The sequence below is a fragment of the Terrapene carolina genome, unplaced genomic scaffold, assembly GCF_002925995.2.
Source record: "Terrapene carolina triunguis isolate 2854851 unplaced genomic scaffold, T_m_triunguis-2.0 Scaffold714, whole genome shotgun sequence".
NCBI classification, from domain to species: domain Eukaryota; kingdom Metazoa; phylum Chordata; order Testudines; family Emydidae; genus Terrapene; species Terrapene triunguis.
The window spans coordinates 1,485,546-1,504,408 of record NW_020665065.1 but is presented as its reverse complement, the minus strand read 5'-3'; the positions used below and the strand labels follow the sequence as shown (position 1 = coordinate 1,504,408).

At 61.5% G+C, this 18,863-nt stretch overlaps 1 protein-coding gene across 4 annotated transcripts in view; it reads right to left on the bottom strand.

Annotated features, from left to right (window-relative positions):
* PLEKHG5 (pleckstrin homology and RhoGEF domain containing G5) overlaps nt 1–18,863 on the bottom strand; it is a 104,037-nt gene that overhangs the window by 236 nt on the left and 84,938 nt on the right. For all 4 annotated transcript variants that reach the window (XM_024207817.2, XM_024207816.3, XM_024207819.2 and 1 more), the window contains 13 exons: nt 7,633–7,818; nt 6,501–6,671; nt 5,801–5,896; nt 5,341–5,391; nt 4,583–4,732; nt 4,376–4,486; nt 4,143–4,292; nt 3,638–3,775; nt 3,431–3,550; nt 3,025–3,157; nt 2,214–2,329; nt 1,413–1,570; nt 189–1,142 (listed from right to left, as the gene is read on the bottom strand). In XM_024207817.2, the coding sequence (XP_024063585.2) occupies nt 189–1,142; nt 1,413–1,570; nt 2,214–2,329; nt 3,025–3,157; nt 3,431–3,550; nt 3,638–3,775; nt 4,143–4,292; nt 4,376–4,486; nt 4,583–4,732; nt 5,341–5,391; nt 5,801–5,896; nt 6,501–6,671; nt 7,633–7,818 (2,534 nt within the window). The remainder of the gene's footprint in view (nt 1–188; nt 1,143–1,412; nt 1,571–2,213; nt 2,330–3,024; nt 3,158–3,430; nt 3,551–3,637; nt 3,776–4,142; nt 4,293–4,375; nt 4,487–4,582; nt 4,733–5,340; nt 5,392–5,800; nt 5,897–6,500; nt 6,672–7,632; nt 7,819–18,863) is intronic.

Here is an 18,863-nt window from a genome sequence, read left to right as displayed (position 1 = left end):
TTGCCCCACGCCCGTGCCCTGCCACGTGGGTGAGGGAGATCTGCAGCGGCCCAGCCCCCGGGCTGCTGGCGCCAGCTGGCTGCAGCCCGGCTGAGAGAGGGGAAGCGTCCTTGTGACTGTGCAAGGAGGCCCGTGGCTCCCCCCACGCACCCGCCCTGGCTAGCCTGAGCGAGCCCCGTGACACTTACGAGGCGGTCAGCGTGGAGTTGAGGAGCAAGGTGGTCCTGATCCTGTACAGCTGAGCCAGTGTCAGCTTGCGGTGCTGGGCCGCCTGCGGGTCTGACAGTGTCTGGTGGGCAAGGGGCTCAGTCACGGCGGTGCTGGGAGCCCGGCACGGGGCAGATGCCCCCTCAGGCCCTGCTGGGGGAGCTTCCTGCCCAGGCGCAGCAGGGGACGTCACGTTGCTCTCAGCTGGGTAAGCAAAGCCCTTGGCACACATCAGCTCCTCGGGCTCGGAGAACTCTGATGAGGAGCCGCTGCTGCTGCTGCAGATGCTCAGGCCGAGGCTACTGCAGTCTGACCGGGTTTCCCCGCTCCCGGCACCCGCCCTGCTAGTCCTCTGGAAGCCAGCTGGGACCTCGCGCCGTGCAAGTCCTTGGCTGGGGCCTGCCAGGAACGTGGCCTGGCCCGGAGCTGTGAAGAGGTCACAGAGGCTCTTGCTCTGGGCGAGAGGGGGCGAGGCTGGGATCAGCTGCAGCAGGCTGGCCTCCGACTTGGACTTGAGCGCTTTCACCTTGCAGGGCAGGAGCTGCACGGGCGTCCTGCGGCGCAGCTTGGGCGAGGGGGCACGCTGCAAGTGCGGGGGCCCCCCATCCTCCGCCCCTGGCTCCAGCTGCTGCGCCTCAGCAAACTCCTGGATGGAGGTGGGGGAGAGGGTGCCATAGGCGCTGTCGATGGACGCCGATCTGCAGCCGCTGGAATCCAGCGTCAGGCAATTGGAGCTGGGGGGTGTGTGTGTCTCTGCAAGCTCCCCGCCCCCCTCCAGCAGCTCCCGGGTGGGGGTGGTGGACGAAGCGGTGGTGCTGATGGAGGTCTCGTCCGACTGCGAGCTGAATGGCCCCACTTCCAAGTCCGGGAAGGAGAGCTCCTCGCTGGCATCCACCACCACCACCGAGATGGTCTCCGTGGAGCCATCGGAGGGGCTGCAAGAGCAAGGGGAAAGTCAGCCAGGGATGGGGGCTGGGAGGGACGGCTGGCACCAGGCTGGGGCACGCTGGAGCAGGGCAGGAGCGAGGGGAGTGGCCAGCATTGGGCATGGTGAGTGCTTGGAGCCATGATGGCACGAGGTGCCAGGCTTCTCCTGCAGGGCCGTACAGCGCCTGGCACGCTGCCTCTGCCGGCTGGACAGTCTCCCCTGTCCCGCACTGCGAGCGGCCCTTGAGTCCTGGGGTGGGGGTGGGGGGGTGTTGTACCATTGCTGGGAGTCCAGGCTGTTGCAGCTCCTGCGCAGGATGGTGGGCGAGCTGGCTGCCGAGGTCCCGCTCTCCCCATCCTCGCCCTCCTCCAGGCTCTGCAGATGCTGCCGCTGGCTACGCTGCCGCTCCTGGAGACGCAGCCGCTGCAGGAGGTTCTGTGGGGAAGGGGCAGGACACAGCTTAGGAACAGGAGAACATGGCCGTCCCCAACTCACAGCTGTCAGGACAGGACAGCTCCCAGATGGGGCGCCGATCCCCATCCCAGACCAGATCAGGGGCTGTGTGCGCACCTGGCACTGCCCTGGCAGTGGGCCCGGTTCCCTGCGGCATGCACACAGCCTGAGACATGCTGCCCTCGCCCACACGGGTCTGCGGGCTGAGGAGCAGAGACACAGCACTGCCATTGGCAGCCCCGGGGTGGGGAAGGGAGATTCCCTGCAGGGCACGACAACATGTGGCACTGATCCTAGCGGTGAGATTACAGCGAGATAACGGATGCCCGGGAGTGACGGCACTTCGAATGCTCCTGGGGACGATGTCACCCTGGGGGCAGAGAGGTGACACCTTGGCAGTGGTCGGGCTGCCTGTGTCCCGTGTGCACCCAGTCGCTCTGCAGCTCTGCACAGGGCAGGCCTTTGTCTGGCCCCATCTCAGAGAAGGGCACGTGCTCCGAGCTGCTGTTGGAAACCCCACGCTGGTGCCTGCACCAGATGAAACGCCCACAGCCTCTCAGGTCAGGGAGGCTGCAGTGGCTCAGCTCAGACACTGGATCCCAAGGCCTGTTTGCTCCAGACTCACCTGTGCATTGTACAGTGCCTCGATCCAGCCGCGGCACAGGGATTGCCCGCTGGCCTGGAAGGTGTAGGCTCCCACAGCGCTGCGAAGCTCGTTGAGATAGATCAGGAGGAAGGAGCCTGCAAGGGGGACCAAACATGAGCAAAAGCACCTCCCACCGGCCCGGGCGAGTTCCCGCAGACACGGTGAGTGTCCAGCGCAGGGAAGCAAGGAGACACGCCAGCTCTCCAGACAAGGCTGGGATGGCACCAGAGCTGCAGAGTGAGCAGGGGCTCAGGGCTCGGCCATGCGTAGTCAGAAGGGGCCTAGTGCCCAGGGACAAATCACGCTGCAGCATCTGTCGGCGCCAGAGCCCCCGGGGCGTCGGTGCTGTCACGCTGCAGGAGGGCAGGGCGCAGAGGTGGAGGCTAGTGGTGCTGAGGGAAACCCTGGGTGATTCCCCTGAGGAGGAGGGTGGCTGTCCCATCCGGTGATCCCCAGCCTGTAACAGCCCAGACATGAAGGGCAGGAGCTGAGCCATTCGCTCCCCACACTGTGGGTGCCACAGAGGCCCTGGGGTCCCTGGGGCTGGGAGCACTTGGGGGTCAGTCCCTGTAGGGACGCAGGGAGAGCCCTGTGCCTTGGCCGCCTCAGTCTGCCAGCTGGGAGCGAGATTCAGGGCAGGGGAAGGATAGAGAGAGGAAGCTCCTCCAGGTCGAAGGGGCTGCGAGGGGCTAGGGGAGAGGAGGGGCCGTGGGGCAGGCTCTGAGGAGAGGAGCCCAGGGGCTCTGCACAGCCAATGCCCAGCTCTCGGATCCCAGCCCTGCGTGCTCACCGGGGTCCTTGAGCTCCCGGCAGATGATCTTGTCCACGAGCAGGGGCTGCCGGATGACCTTGGTGCGCTCGGCCTTCTTCACCGGCTTGGTGATGAGGAACAGGTCCGTGAAGAGGAAGCAGTAAACGTCCATCTGGGGAGGGCGAGAGCACAGGGCCCATGGGATCCTGCCGAGCAGCCCGGCGCCGGGGCAGGGGCGCCGCCGGGAGTCCTGTTACCGAGCCATGCCCACAGAGGGCGGTTCCCAGGGCCAGCCTGCTCCTGGGCGGGGACGCGAGCAGAGCCAGGGCGGACACCCGCTGCACCCTCCACCCGCAGCTCGGCAGGCAAAGGAAGCCCTGGCTGAGGTCATTGCCAGGCCGGCCCCAGGGCTGCTTGGGAGCTCCGCTCAGGCTGCACTGCTCACCTTGCTGTCTTTACCTTCCTTCATTTTCAAGCTCCCCTCCAGGAGGAGCTGCCGCGTGTCCTCAGGGGAGGTGCCTGGGATGGGGGCCGTCAGGTCCAGGTGCAGGAACTCCTTCAGGAGCTGCCAGCAAGAGAGAAAGGACGCAGTCAGGGGGTGCGGGGCAGGGGCCAGCCCGGCCCGCACGCCCCCTGTCCACACAGCCCATACCTTATCCACCTCCTCCGTGCTGCCGTCCACCACTTCGTAGGAGTCAATCCGGCTGAGGATGGCCACCAGCCTCTGCTGCTCCTGCCGCTGGCGCATCCGCGAGTTCACATGGTTGATAAACCGCTCCACGGAACTGATCTGTCACAAGGGGAACGGTCAGAGGCGCATAGGGGAAACTGGTGGCTGGAAGCCCCTGGCGCAGCAGGCGTGACGAGGAGCCCTGCCCCATACCCTGTGCCCCATGCCCTGGTCCAGCAGGCTTGACGAGGAGCCCTGCGGAGGCAGGACGACCCTGCCAGGCACAGTCAGCACTGGCTGCAGAATGGGGACCCGGCTGCTTGGGCAAATTCACACGTTGTGCAGCATCCACCCCGGCCCTGGGGAAAGGGCACACGGGAGCCCGCTGCCAGCACCAAGGCACGGCAGTGACACAGGCTGCATGCCCTCTGCCGCTGACTTGGCCGGGGAGGCATGGCCCATCCACCCGCGCTCCCTGGCAGGTTACCATGGTGATGATGGCGTCCCGGGTGCAAGGGTCGTCCGTTTTCTTCAGCACCGACTTGAGCAGCAGCGGGTACTTGGTGAGGCGCTGGTGCGGCTTCACCAGCATGTCGCTGAGCTTCAGGCGGTTGCACTGCTTGTGCTTCTCTGCCCACTGGAAGCAGAGACACAGGTGGGTTAGCGACTCGGGGGCGGCCTGGTCTCGCCACGACGCGTGTGCCTGGCTCCAGGCCTTACCGTCACGTAGAGCCGGAAGAGGTCGTTGTCCCGCAGCAGCGTGCGCATGTACTCCATGCAGCCCTCCTCCTCCATGCAGTACTGGACGTAGGGCTTGAAGAGGGAGCCAAACTGCAAGGCAAGCCAGAGGGCCAGTCAGAGCCCAGCGCGTCTCCCTGCCAGGCGCAGCCGTGGCAGAGCGAGCGGCACCTGGGCTCTCACACCCACCATTTTGAATCCCTTTAGGAAGTCCACAGGGTCCAGCAGCGCCTTGGTCTTCCTGGCCTTCTCCAGGACAGGGGCCATGACGCCGCTCCACAGGGCCCGGTGCAGCTGGATAATCTCCTGGATGTTGCTGAACAGACGCTCAGCTTCCACCTGCAAGCACAGCAAGGGGTGCAGTGGGGCTCTGGGGATGCCCTGGCCGCAGAGGTAGGGTTTGCCAGACAGTGGCGCTGGGATCCCCGTGTCAGCGCTGGGATCCCCTGACCCGGAGGGTGAGACGGCTGCTCAGAGCAGCACAGCCCGCATTGCCCTGCCAGGCGGAGACGGGCTCGCTGCACGAGGCGCTGGGCACGCCGTCGCCCCGCGCCCCGCGGTGGGTGTGAGGCCAGGCGACAAGCGCAGCTCCAGGACTGTCCATTAGCTCGAGCAAAGCTGCTGGTCCAGGGTCCAGAGGGCCAATTCCTCCCATTAACGGGCAGGGGGGTCCCTGTGTCTCTGCTGCAGCCCCGAGAGCCTCCCATCCTCGCCACATGACACTTTCCACTCTAGGGCTCAGCCCCAGTCCGACAGCAGGGTGGGGCTGCCCAGGGAACTCCTCCCATCATGGGGCGGGGCCGCCCAGGGAGCTCCTCCCGGCCGCCTGGGGGCCCTCACTGGCCCAGAGGGAGGGGCAGAGGCTGGGGCTGGCTTATGCCTGCGAGGACCCTGCAGGCGCTGATGGACTTGCCGCCCCCCAGCCCCACGGGTAGCTGGGCCCTTACCTCACACAGCAGCCCTGACTCCTGCAGGTTCAGCAGGCAGCAGAGGAAGAGCTGCAAAGAGAGCAGAGAGCAGGCAGTGCAGAGCACGTCCGACCCTCCCTCCGCGCACGCCCATGCCCCACCAGGGTGTCCCTCCCCACTGGGGGCCGGAGGCTGCATGGCGCGCAGGCCATGACGGACGCCAGTCAGACCCAGCCTGGCTCCGGGCTGTGGCTGCAAGCTGACAGCCGGGCACGGCTCAGACCCAGCCAGCCAGGGGCTCTCAGATGCTGCACTGGTGAGCGCAGCGCACAGAATAAACTAACTGCCTTGGCTCAACCCTCTGCCCCGGAAGGGCACGTCACAGTCTCCTGCCCTCCAGGAGTCACTGGCCTAACACCCGTCGTGCCCCCCACAAGGACCTGGCAGAAGCCTGGCTCTGCCCGTTCCCAGGACCCCGGGGCGGGCAGGGCAGACTCACGTCCGTGATCACTTTCAGCTTCCGGATGTAGGTGGCTTCTGTGTGCAGCAGCTCCCAGACGGCCTCCTGCTGGTGGCACTGCCGGCGCGTCAGGGCCTGGCGAAGGGCAGAAGGGTCAGCGCCATGGGGCTGTGGGGGCCGGGGTGCTGAGACCCCTCGACACAGTGCGATGTTCCCACCGAGAGCAGGACGGACAGGGAGTGAGCCTCCGGCCTGCAATCGTCTCCCGCGCACGAGCAGCCAGGATGCGAGGAGAGGCCCCGTCTCATGGGCCCAGTGGAATCCCAGTCCCACAGGGCAACATCCCAGATGGGGGAAAGAGGCCAAGGCCCTGAAATGTGTTTGGGGGGAGATCCAGCCCCCCGCTGCCTGGCCACCTGGGAGTGTATAGGAGCAGTGGGCCCCGGCCAGTAGCCCATGGGGGTGTGTGGGGGGTATCAGGAGCAGTGGGCTCCGGCCAGCAGCCCATGGGGGGGCCGTGGGGGGTAACAGGAGCAGTGGGCCCCGGCCAGCAGCCCATGGGGGGGGTGTGGGGGGTAACAGGAGCAGTGGGCCCCGACCAGCAGCCCATGGGGGAGCGTGGGGGGTAACAGGAGCAGTGTGGCTGTGTGAGAGTTGCTCTGGGAAATCTCACCCCAGGCCCCCAGCAGGGATGTTCTGCACCAGTCAGAGCCCCCTCCCCACCACAGCCCAGCATTACCTCCGTGCCCTCGGTGATCTCCTGCCAGCTGTCTTCCAGGCACAGGCTGGTGTCATCCTCCTCTTCCTCCCAGGAGTCCTGGTCGAAGCGGAGCTGCTGGGGGAGCTTGGGGAGGCCGAAGATGCTATAGCTGTGCAGCTTGCTCTCCAGCTGCTCCATCTTGTCCATCTCCTAGCGCACAGGAGCACAGCGGTGGGCCAGGGGGTTTCTTCCAATCGGAGGGTCCCTCTCCCATTGCCAGCGCTGCCCGCTCAGGAGCTCACAGCCCCAGCTTCCCGCTCAGAGAATCCGTCCCCCCGAGGGGCTGAGAGCCTGCGCCAGCCCAGCGCCCGCCGGGCCAGGCGGGAATGGAGGCTAGCGGGCGGCGCGCTGCACAGGGGATTCCCGGCCCTTGGCCATTACTGGGCCGCGTGCCAGGACGCTCGGCAAGGAGCCCCAGGCCAGGCAGCGGCAGGCCCCTGCAGAAGACCTGAGTGACTCACAGTGGGCACTTGCGGGAGCCTCCTCAATCCAGCCCTGGGGCTGAAGGGCACAGAGAGGACAAAGGGCACGGGGAGCCGAGGCAGACGGGCGGTTGCCACTCCCTCCCCAGCTGTGCCTGGCTCAGTAGCAGCCTGTCTGCCTGCATCCAGCAGCAGCGAGCTCTCAGAGCAGTTCCTGGTGGGCTCCGGACCCCACTCCACCCCCTTTCCAAAGCCAGGCAGGTCCCGCTCTGCATAGGTCTCCTTAGCTGGGCTGAGAGCAGCCAAAGAATCCCACCAAGCGGCTTGTCCAGGTGGTGCCTGCCGCCAGCTCTGGACACTGGCAAGGACGCCTGGGTTAGGCCCATTTCTGCCAACTTCAGCAACCTCTGACCTCCTGCTCCAAACTAACCCAGCGCCCAGCAAAGTGCGTGGACACAGGCCACACCTGCACAGGAGTGGTCAGCGGCATCCCCCCAACAGCCCACGGCTCTGTCCTGCAGAACCTGGCGCCCAGGAACTCCTCCCTGGGCGAAGAACCCCCCATGGCAGCCCGCAGAGCCCATGCGGGAGGTGCTGCTCCTAATTCCAGTCAACAGCAGAAATTTGGGAGCCCAAGAGCCCCTGGGAGCAGGGACAGGCCCGAGCCTGGTGCCGAGCAGCTGACGTACCCGTCCGAAGGGGCCAGTGCTAGCGCCGGAGCCAAAGAAGCCACTGAAGCGACTGGCGGCCCGATTCTTCCACGTATCGATGCCGTTGCTGGGCAGGGAGCAGCTGAAGTGCTGCAGGGGGTCCTGGCCTGGGATGCTGGAATCGCCCAGAAACTCGTTCATGTTCTTCCGCTTCCGTCCCGGGGCCTGGAATTCCAATCAGAGAGAGACGCCGCATTGAGATCGGGGAGAATCACACCAACAGCCCCGTGCAGGGGCCAGGGCTGCCCACACCTCGGCGACCCAGGAACCCCCCAGCAGCAGGTGAAGGAGGCGGGCGGCAGCTCAGCCTGCCAGGCAGAGGGCGCAGTGCACAAAGCCCCAGGGCTGCCCCAATCCCTCCCCAACCCACAGCAGGGCCTTGCTAGTCTTGGAGCAGGACGGCTGCAGCAGGCTCCTGTGCCGTCCAGGTGCCGCCCGAGCGACACCCTGGCTGACGGTGCTCAGAGCCCACCAGCCCCGAGACAGCAGGGCTGACATGATCCCAAGGGCTCTGGGAAGGGGGTTGCAGCTGCAGCCCAGTGCCCTGGGACACTGGCTACACGTGACCAGAGCCTGCAGGAGCTGCATTCGCTAGCAGGAACCCAGTCGCCCACCGGCCAGCCCGACAGGCAGAGAAATGGGCCAGAGAAGAAAGCCAGCCCCAGAGCTCTGCTGCCATGAGGCGGTGGGAAAGGACTGGGTGGAACTGGCGGGCAGCGAGACTGCTCACAAAGCGGAGCAAGGGATGGGTGAGCAGATGGACTCAGGTCTGCGCAGTCAGCCAGTGCGAAGCTCGGCCCTCCAAGCCCCTCACAGCTCCGAGACCCCTCGGACATGGAGCGAGCAGCCCCTCACCTTGTCTGGAGCAACCCCGCGCTCATCCCAAGGGTCTCGCATGCAGGACAAAGACACCGAGCTCCTTGCAGAGCAGCAGCTGCAGCTCGGCAGGCCAGAGAGCCGGCGAGGGGGAGCCAGCCCAGGGAGCTCTGAATGCCCAGCCCCATGGCTCTGGCTGAGTGGGGAGAGGGGGAGGGCTGCTCTTGTGTCAACAGTATGCAAAGAGCCTCCAGGAGCCATTGCATTGCTGAGTGGGGAGTTTGCGATGCCCTGGCAATGAGACATTCCTCTAGCGCAGCAGCTCCTGGAAAGCCAGGGCCTGCAGCCATCTGCAGGCATAGGACAGAGGGGCTAGGAGACCCCCCCAGTGCATTCTCAGCCTGCCTCGCAAAGCTGGAGTTAGCTCAGACCAGCCCTGAGCAATCATTAGCCAGAAAAGAGCTGCCCGGGCCTGTCTGTCTCAAGCAAGGCTCCATCCTGGCTATCAACTCCTAGAGATTATCCCCAAGGAAACTGCCTGGGGCCAGCCCAGGATGCCAGGCAGCAGCCAGGCCGGGGAGTCTCAGCTGGCTTTCCAATGCCCCCAGCTGCAGGACCTGGCCACACAGCGGGTGAGCTCAGCTGGAAATCGGCCCTCGACCCCTGAAAGCTCAGCTGGTTCCTCATCCTTCAGACCCTTTGAATGCCACACTGGGGTGGACAGCAGGGCCTGCCTCCTTTGCAGAGCACACTCCATCCGCCCAGACAGACCTGGCCTCTTTCCCCTTGTCTGCTTCTGGGTCCCTCGCTCAGTAGCAGAGCAGGCAGGAGCCTACGCGCACATGGCCGGGGGCACATGTGTGTGCGCACAGAGGGCGCAGGTGTGGGGGCACGTGTGTACACCCCCCCCCCAGTGGAGCTCAGGTGGGCTGTGTCCGTTCCATGCGTTTTCTCACACACCGGCTGCTCCTGACCTACGTCCGAGGAGTCAAACACTCGTACAGGCCCTGGGCCACATTTCCAGGAGCCTCTGGCAGCTCTGTTTTGAGCAGCCCAACTCGAGCTGCCTGGGGCCTGCAGGTGCCGTGCCCGATGGCTGCACAGGGAGCTGTGGGTGCTCAGTCCCCTGGAACCAGGCCCCAGGGGCTGGAGCTGGAATGTGGGGAAGGTGGCTCCAGATGGCTGGCTGTGTGAACACCCTGGTCTAGTCTGTTGTTGTAGGCTCTCCTCCCTGGCGAGGCAGCCAGCTCTGAGACTGGGCGCTGCACCCCACGCTCCCTGGGAAGGGGGCACTGCACCTCAGCAGCGCTTGCAGAGCATGGCAGGGACTGGAGCCTGGCCTTGGCTTTCTGCTCATCAGAGGAGCACTGGGACGCCGGCAGCGTGGCGCGTGGGGGGCTGTCCTGCATTCCCCTAAAGCCCCAAGGCAGCCATGAGCTGAGCTCCCCAGAGGGCTCAGCTCCCTGCATCTGTGACAGCTCGTCTGCCCCTCCGAGTGCAGAGCAACAGCTGACAGCGAAGCACTGACTGGGGCACCAGACTCCCAGCTGCCTTCCGGGCCCGAGGGAGATACCCAGAGCTCGCCGTCACTCCCCGGGCACAGCACCGCGGAGATGGCAACGCTCTGGCAGGCTGCAGGCCAGGTGTGAGACACGGGGCCAGGGGAGTGGTCAGACAGGAAGCCCAGCTGGGCAGCCTCAGCCAGCTCAGATCAACCCAGTGCACGTCAGGCTCCTTCTGGTCCCAGCCACCTCCCTTCCAGCAGCTGGACCCCCAAGCTAGACCTGCAGCTCCCTCAAGTACACAGGCGTCTCTATCCTCCTCCAACTCTCCCTGCAAAGCCACCGTCCGCCCACCCCTCTGCTGGTTTCTTGCAGCGCCCATCTGCCTGCAGTCCCTGCCGGGCCAGCCCTGCTACGTCTGATGCTGGGAGGTGGGGGTCAGTTCACCCCTGGGGCCAGGCTGCCCATCTGTGGTAACTGCACAAGCCCTGCTGTGTGCCCCGGCCACACTCCCATTGCCCCTCACTCAGACACAGGCCCAGCCAAGCCCTAGATCCGCCCCTCACACAGACCCAGGGCAGAGCTCTGCACACGAGCCAACCCCCGCTCGGCTCGGGGCATTCAAACCATGGCCCTGCCCATTGAGGCGGCTCTCCCTGTTATGTGCCACTGCAGCCAGCCCTGCGTGTGCCTGGCCAATACACGCCCAGCAAGGGGCACCGCTCAGCAGAGCCCTGCCGCTACGCCACAGCCAGGCTCCTGCAGGGTCTCTGGGGGGCAAAGACGACAGCTGGCTGCATTTCCTCCCCTTCCTGGGGCAGACATGCACACGCTGTCCTCAGCCGGCCCCATCCCCACAACCCCGCTGGGGAGCTGAGGAAGAATTGTTTGTTTTGTGCTAAGGCTGGCGCAGGTGCGGTACACACAGAGATCCTGCCCCAAAGACCTTACAGACTAAGTAACCCAGATGTGCTGAGTCCCACTCCTGTGCCTTACCCAGGAGCCCACCCTCCCTCCTGGCAGGCCCTGAGCACAGGGCAGGGTTCCCGCTGCTTCTGCGTCTGGCTCTCCGCTGGGATCCCTGTACCCTCTGCTGAAATCCAAGCAGATACCCAGCAGCAGCTCCCTGCCCGCCTGCCGCCCCGGCCACTCACCTGGAAGCCCACGTCCATGGGGCACACAGATAGGACAGCCACGTCCCTCTCACTCCCAGAACACAGGGGGGGCCAGCTCTTCCCGGCCATGAGCCAGCCAAGGGCCATGCTGATGCTCAGGGGCTTTTCCTTCATGCCCAGTGGAGTGGGGTGGGGGCAGCCCAGTCCACGCAGAGGGCCGGGCAGCACAGGAGATAATCCCCTCCGGGGACCAGGGCTCCCTCCTGAGCACTGAGGCAGAATGGGAGAGGCCCTGAAGGGCAAATGATCCAGCCTCAGGTCCACAGCGCGAGTCTCACCAACAGCCCGACCCCACGCAGAAAGCTCCCCCCCCCCCGCTCCGAGCATGCACTGCAGGGGCCGGGGCTGCGTCTGACAGCCACACCCCGTCAATCAGCCTGCGAGCCAGGGGAGGGACACCTGCCTGGCAGGAGAAGCCTCTGCTGCAGGGAGAGCAGCCGCCCAGTGAGCGAGGTACAGGCCTGGGCCTGCAGTCGCAGCAGGCGCGGAGCTCTGTCCTGTCTTGCTCTAGAATGGCCCCTGGGCAGCCAGGCCGGGGCGCCCCGTGACCGCAGCACTCTTGGCCTAGCAGCTTCTCAGCTGCTGCAAGGACTGTGAGAGGAAGGTGGAGAGCCACACCTGGGCAGCATGCGTGGAGCAGCCCCCACTGGAATTTCCCAGCCTTCGGGACAAGCTGGACACGCCGAGGCACCCTGTCCATCCGGCCGCCCGCTGGCGGAAACCCCATGGTGCATATGACTGGCACACACAGGAACTAAGATCCAAACCCCACCCCCTCACCCAGGGATCAGGGAGGGCTGCTGCTTGCCAGTGCACAGGTCTGTCACTGGGGCAGCCGCCCGCCGCCCCCCAGCACTGGGCAGCCTGCTCCCCTCTACCCAGTGCTCTGCCCCCCGCCCACGCACATTCCCTACTAGGTGCGAGGGGAGCGCCAGTGACGTGGCAGGGGCGAGGGCAGGTGATGAGGATGCAGCAGAGGCAGGGAGAGCCCCAGCAAGGCGGCATGGGGGGGGCCTGCAGGGAGCTCGGTGCGGACTCGGGGAGCAGTGAGCTCCCTGCACATCATCTCCCATGTGTTCCATGTCAGCGACTGGCCGCTGGCTCTTGCAGGGGATCCATGCTCCCCCAGGCACCCGGCGAAGGGGGAAGGACTCAGCTGCCCGCTCAGGGTTGCACAGCGACTTGCCATGCCACAAGGAGGTCACTCACTCTCTCCACGCATCCCGGGGCCTCCAGTCCCAGGTGGCCTCCAGCTGTCCAGCAGCGCACTGGCTCTGGCCCTTGCATCTTCACCCTCCGGCCTGGCCTGGGGCTCTTGTTAGTGGCTTTGCTCTGGCGACGTTCCGGCACGGCCCCCTCTTGTCCCGCCAGCGCCTGGCGATGCCGGGCGGGATGTGGCCTGGCCATCGGCTTTGGGAGGTGAGCCTCCCCCAGCTGAGCATTGTAGTACTGGATCCTTGCAGCCACGAATCCTGGGCACACAGCCAGCTTCCTGGGTTGAGGGGTGAGCAGGGGGCTGACACGGGCAGGGCAGCTGGTCCTGGCCTTGGGAGTGAACCGAGTCTGGGGCGGAGGGCTCAACACGGAGTTAGGTGTGAGGGCGTTTTGCTCCTGCTGCCACCTGGCCCTGCAGGAAGGGGCAGGAGAGCCCTGGCGTTGTGCCCACAGACTGATGGCTCAGGACAACGCGAGCGGCGCCGGCTCACATGCGCAGGGCTTGCCTGGGAGCAAGGTGTTTTCCAAAAACAAGCTGCAGAAACATCTTCAGGCTGAATCCACGTCCCCCGCAGCAGCAACCAACCAGCCACTTGTGTCTGGGAACGGAGGGGCAGCGCCTGGCTGGGGCATGCTCGCTCGAGGGTGGACAGCAGCAAGCCTTCTGCGCAGAGATCTCTCGCCTGCCGGGGCGAAGGGCTGGGAATACGGCTCCACAGGTGCAGCTCACCTTTGATACCGAACCCAACGTTGGGAAAGCAGGGCAGAGACCTGGAAAGCCAGTTCCTGATTGCCCTGATCTGTGTCAAGTCGCTGCAGGGACTCAAGACTCAGGGGCACACCCACTAGGGAGAAGACGCAGCACAGGCCCCCAGCAGCCCCGGCGAGGCCAAAGGGAGCTAAGCTTATCTAGCACGTGGCACACCTGCGGCAGGGAACTGCCCTGGCAGTGCACGCTCAGCTTTATGTGGCTGCACATACCCACACACAGAGGTTTGTGTAGCTGCGCACACAGGTTTGTGTAGCTGCACACAGGTTTATGGGGCTGTATGCCATGAGCCATGCAGATAAGCTGAGCCCAGCCCGCAGTAACAGTTGGGGTGATGAAAGGTGCCGAGTGACAGCGCATTACCCTGCAGGATGAACTTAGAATCTAGACAAGCCATTTACAAGACAAACTTTGCCTCTCTACAAAGGAAAAAGGACACTAAACTATCTAAACTGCTACATGTCACAAGGAGCCATAACAGTAGCTCCCTTAACCCACCCAACAATATTGTTAATCTTTCCAGCTATACTCTTAGCCCAGCAGAAGAGTCTGTCCTATCTCGGGGCCTCTCCTTTTGTCCCTCCAGACCCACGAACATGATACAGTTCTGTGGTGACCTAGAATCCTACTTTCGACGTCTCCGACTCAAAGAATATTTCCAACATACCTCTGAACAGCATACTAACCCACAGAATCCTCCCTACCAGCACGACAAAAAGAAGGATTCTGCATGGACTCCTCCGGACGATCGAAACAACAGACTGGACTTCTAAATAGATTGCTTCCGTCAACATGCAAAGGCTGAAATTGTGGAAAAGCAACATCACTTGCCCCATAATCTCAGCCACGCTGTACACAACGCCATCTACAGCCTCAGAAACAACTCTGACATCATAATCAAAAAGGCTGACAAAGGAGGTGCTGTCGTCATCATGAATAAATTGGAATATGACCAAGAGGCTGCTAGACAGCTCTCTAACACCACATTCTACAGGCCATTATCCTCTGATCCCACTGAGGATTACCTAAAGAAACTACACCATCTGCTAAAAAAACTCCCTGACAAAGCACACGAACAAATCTGTACAGACACATGCCTAGAACCCCGACCAGGGGTATTCTATTTGCTACCCTAGATCCATAAACCTGGAAATCCTGGACGCCCCATCATCTCTGGCATTGGCACCCTAACATCAGGATTGTCTGGTTATGTGGACTCTCTCCTCAGACCCTACGCTACCAGCACTCCCAGCTATCTTCGAGACACCACTGACTTCCTGAGGAAACTATAATCCATCGGTGATCTTCCAGAAAACACCATCCTGGCCACTATGGATGTAGAAGCCCTCTACACCAATATTCCACACAAAGATGGACTACAAGCTATCAGGAACAGTATCCCCGATAATGTCACAGCTAACCTGGTGGCTGAACTTTGTGACTTTGTCCTCACCCACAACTACTTCACATTTGGGGACAATATATACCTTCAAGTCAGTGGCACTGCTATGGGTACCTGCATGGCCCCACAGTATGCCAACATTTTTATGGCTGACTTAGAACAACGCTTCCTTAGCTCTCGTCCCCTAACGCCCCTACTCTACTTGCGCTACATTGATGCCATCTTCATCATCTGGACCCATGGAAAAGAAGCCCTTGAGGAATTCCACCATGATTTCAATAATTTCCATCCCACCATCAACCTCAGCCTAGATCAATCCACACAAGCGGTCCATTTCCTGGACACTACTTTGCTAATAAGCGATGGTCACATAAATACCACCCTGTACCGGAAACCTACTGACCGCTACACTTACCTACATGCCTCCAGCTTCCATCCAGGACACACAATACGATCCATTGTCTACAGCCAAGCTCTAAGATACAACTGCATTTGCTCCAATCCCTCAGACAGAGACAAGCACCTACAAGATTTCTATCAAGCATTCTTAAAACTACAATACCCACCTGCTGAAGTGACAAAACAGATTGACAGAGCCAGACGAGTACCCAGAAGTCACCTCCTACAAGACAGGCCCAACAAAGGAAATAACAGAACACCACTAGCCATCACATTCAGCCCCCAACTAAAACCTCTCCAGCGCATCATCAAAGATCTACAACCTATCCTGAAAGATGATCCCTCACTCTCACAGATCTTGGGAGACAGACCTGTCCTCGCTTACAGACAACCCCCCAACCTGAAGCAAATACTCACCAGCAACCACACCTCACTGAACAAAAACACTGACCCAGGAACCTATCCTTGCAACAAAGCCGGATGCCAACTCTGTCCACATATCTATTCAAGTGACATCATCATAGGACCTAATCACATCAGCCATACCATCAGGGGCTCGTTCACCTGCACATCTACCAATGTGATATATGCCATCATGTGCCAGCAATGCCCCTCTGCCATGTACATTGGCCAAACCGGACAGTCTCTACGCAAAAGAATTAATGGACACAAATCTGACATCAGGAATTATAACATTCAAAAACCAGTAGGAGAACACTTTAACCTGTCTGGTCATTCAATGACAGACCTGCGGGTGGTAACAGAAAAGCTTCAAAAACAGACTCCAACGAGAAACTGCTGAGTTGGAATTGATATGCAAACTAGATACAATCAATTTAGGCTTGAATAGAGACTGGGAATGGCTGAGCCATTACAAACATTGAATCTATCTCCCCATGTAAGTATTCTCACACTTCTTATCAAACTGTCTGTACTGGGCTATCTTGATTATCACTTCAAAAGTTTTTTTTCTCTTACTTAATTGGCCTCTCAGAGTTGGTAAGACAACTCCCACCTTTTCATGCTCTCTGTATGTGTATATATATCTCCTCAATATATGTTCCATTCTATGCATCCAAAGAAGTGGGTTTTAGCCCATGAAAGCTTATGCTCAAATAAATTTGTTAGTCTCTAAGGTGCCACAAGTACTCCTGTTCTTTTTACGGATACAGACTAACATGGCTGTGTGACAGAGCAGGGAGCGGAGCAGGGAGTGGGGCAGATTTGACCTGGGAATGTTGCAGGGGGGTTGCATTGGGGATGGGGGACTTCCCTTGAAGGAAGCTACCTGAGCTGTAACCTGAGCCAGGAAGGGAGTTGGGAGAAGTGACACCTTCTGGCCGGGAGCCTGGACAAAGGAGAGGAGGAGCAGAGGGGAGGGGGTGAGAAAGCTGCTGGAGGAGTTTTGGTTTGGTTTCAGTTTGGGCTGGGTGGTGCAACGCAGGGAACCCCAAGCTGGGGTCTAAGCTCCCTAAACCCCCCAGAAGGACTTGATTGAGGGGTTCTGGTTGTACCTACACACTCTGCTTGGGACTATGTTCCTGTCATCTAATAAACCTTCTGTTTTACTGGCTGGCTGAGAGTCACGGTGAATCCCAGGAAGAGGGGTGCAGGACCTTGACTCCCCCACACTCCGTGACAGGCTGCTACTCTGAAACCTTAGAATCAGAGAATCTCAGGGTTGGAAGGGACCTCAGGAGGTATCTAGTGCAACCCTCTGCTCAAAGCAGGACCAACCCCAACTTCCGCTACATTCCCCTGGAGGGGGCCCGGCCCTGCCATGGGGAGAGGTTTGGTAATAACTGGGCCTATCAATTTAACCTCATTGCAGCTCAGCTGTAGAAAGGGAGTGAAAGTTCCCAAGAGGGCACAATAATCTGTAACACATGTTGATGGGAAAAGGGAGACAAGGGCTGAATTAGTCGGTTGGTGGAACTCCAGGGCTGTGTTCCAATCATGCCTGGTGGTGTGCTGGGAAGGAGACCAAGCTGGTGACCACCATAGTGAGGGGATGGGCTAGTCCGCCCACCCCTCCCTTCTGGAGCTCTTCAAAGAAAAGGAAGACTTGGGGGCGGGAGGGGATTAGCCCAAGGAACTGTCTGCCGACACCCACTGCAGTGAGCTAACCCTGCCGCCGCCTCCTGGGACCACGAGATCTCCCATAACACCCTCGTCTGTGGCATCCTAATCCTGAGAAATGACTTGACCAGGCCAGACCAGAGAGGGACCCAGATGTCATCACCACCTCCACTGGCTCCCACACAATCCCAAATACCTGCTGGGATTTGAGACGGTCGTTCCCACCCCCCACCCTTGTGTGTTGTTCCTTCCCACCTTACTTTGGTTCTTTCTGTCCCTCTTCTTTTTCCTTCTGTGTAATAAGAGTCTGGCTTAGTCAGCCAAGACGACGTGTGGCACCCCCGCAGTAAACCTGGGACCAGAGAAGCAAGTAAGAGCAATGCCCTGAACAGCCTGAGCCTGGTACAAGTTTGCCTGGGCTTGGAGTGGGAGATGAGGCCGTGGGCTGGACCTGTGGTTTTCCAGCAGCCAGGCTGTGAGTGCGAATCAGCACCAGAGCCAGAAGCCGCGTTTTGTCTCTTCGCTGGGCTTTTCTCTCCTCTTTCGCGGGTTTGTCTTTTAGGAAATGGGATCAGACTTTAACAGCAGTGACGGCTCCAGCCCATCTCAACTAAAGGTCATCCCCTCTGTACTGCCATCGGAGAGACTGCCAGATGGGGCTTCCTTTAAAAGCTCGCCAGCTAACGGGACAGGGAGCAAGGGGTGTCTTCACAATGACAGTTTTATTTAACACTTAGCATGTCGAATGCTTTACCCCTTTTCCCTTCTGTATCTTTAACAAGGGCTAAAGGCTGTTCACTGGGGTTTTTGCCAGTGGAGCAAGCAGCTGAGCTCTCCGGATACCAAACGGCGACCTTGTTTAACACTGTTTCATGTTGGACAGTGACTGGGTTATGTTACCTCCTTTGACTATCTGGGCCCATTTACTCCGTCGTACGTTCTCTCATTCCTCTACACGCAGCCCTGGGAGCTCACTGCCCAATTTCTCCATGGAGCCTGCTGACCAGGGGCCCTGCCGGAGTGCGGTTGGGGCTGCACACAGAGCCAAGACCACCTCTCGTGGCAGGCTGAAGGCAGCCCCTTCCCGTCACTCCCTGCTGGCCTGGGCTGCACTGGAAGGGGCAGGCTGGGCTGCCATGCCCCACTCCCAGCCCCTCCGGGACACCCTGCCCAGAGGTCCCTCCCTTTACTTAGTACAGGCCCCTCTCCCTGCTCTATGTGACTCGTGTCAATAACACCCCAGAGGGGCACATGCCTGGCCTGCTACCTGCCGGTATTAGCTGCTTGTGAACTGACAAACCCCCTTCTCCATAGCCCCTTCAGCCTGCATCCCATTCCTGTCACTCCTGGCTCCTCCCCCACTCCCCAGCCAGCATGCACCTATCGCTGCTCCCAGGTGCAGGCTTCCCAGAGGAGGTGGCACTAGCCAGGGGGGTTGCTTTGGGCAGGGACTGGGAGAGCCAGTGTGGGGGCTGCCCCAGAGGCCTGAACCCCCATGCCCTGGGGGACACCAGGCACACAGCCGGCTGGGCTGGCACACAGAGTCCAGTCAGACATGTCCCCGTCACTGAGTCACACTCACACCTGGCAGAAATCACACACACACACAGGTCTCAGTGTGGCCAGGAAGAATGGCTGGGACTGGGTCCCCACCCCCATCTCATCCGACTCTCCCCTGAGCCCTCCCAGGTGCTCCCCCCACGGAGGCTGTGCTGGGAAGACCCACTGACCAATGGGGCGCCGGCCTGGACTGCTGTGTGCCGCAGCACCACCACCACACGGTGCCACACAGGCCCCTTCCGACACGCATGGGCCCCAGGTGAGCCAGCAGGCAGAGCCCAGCCCAGCTGCAG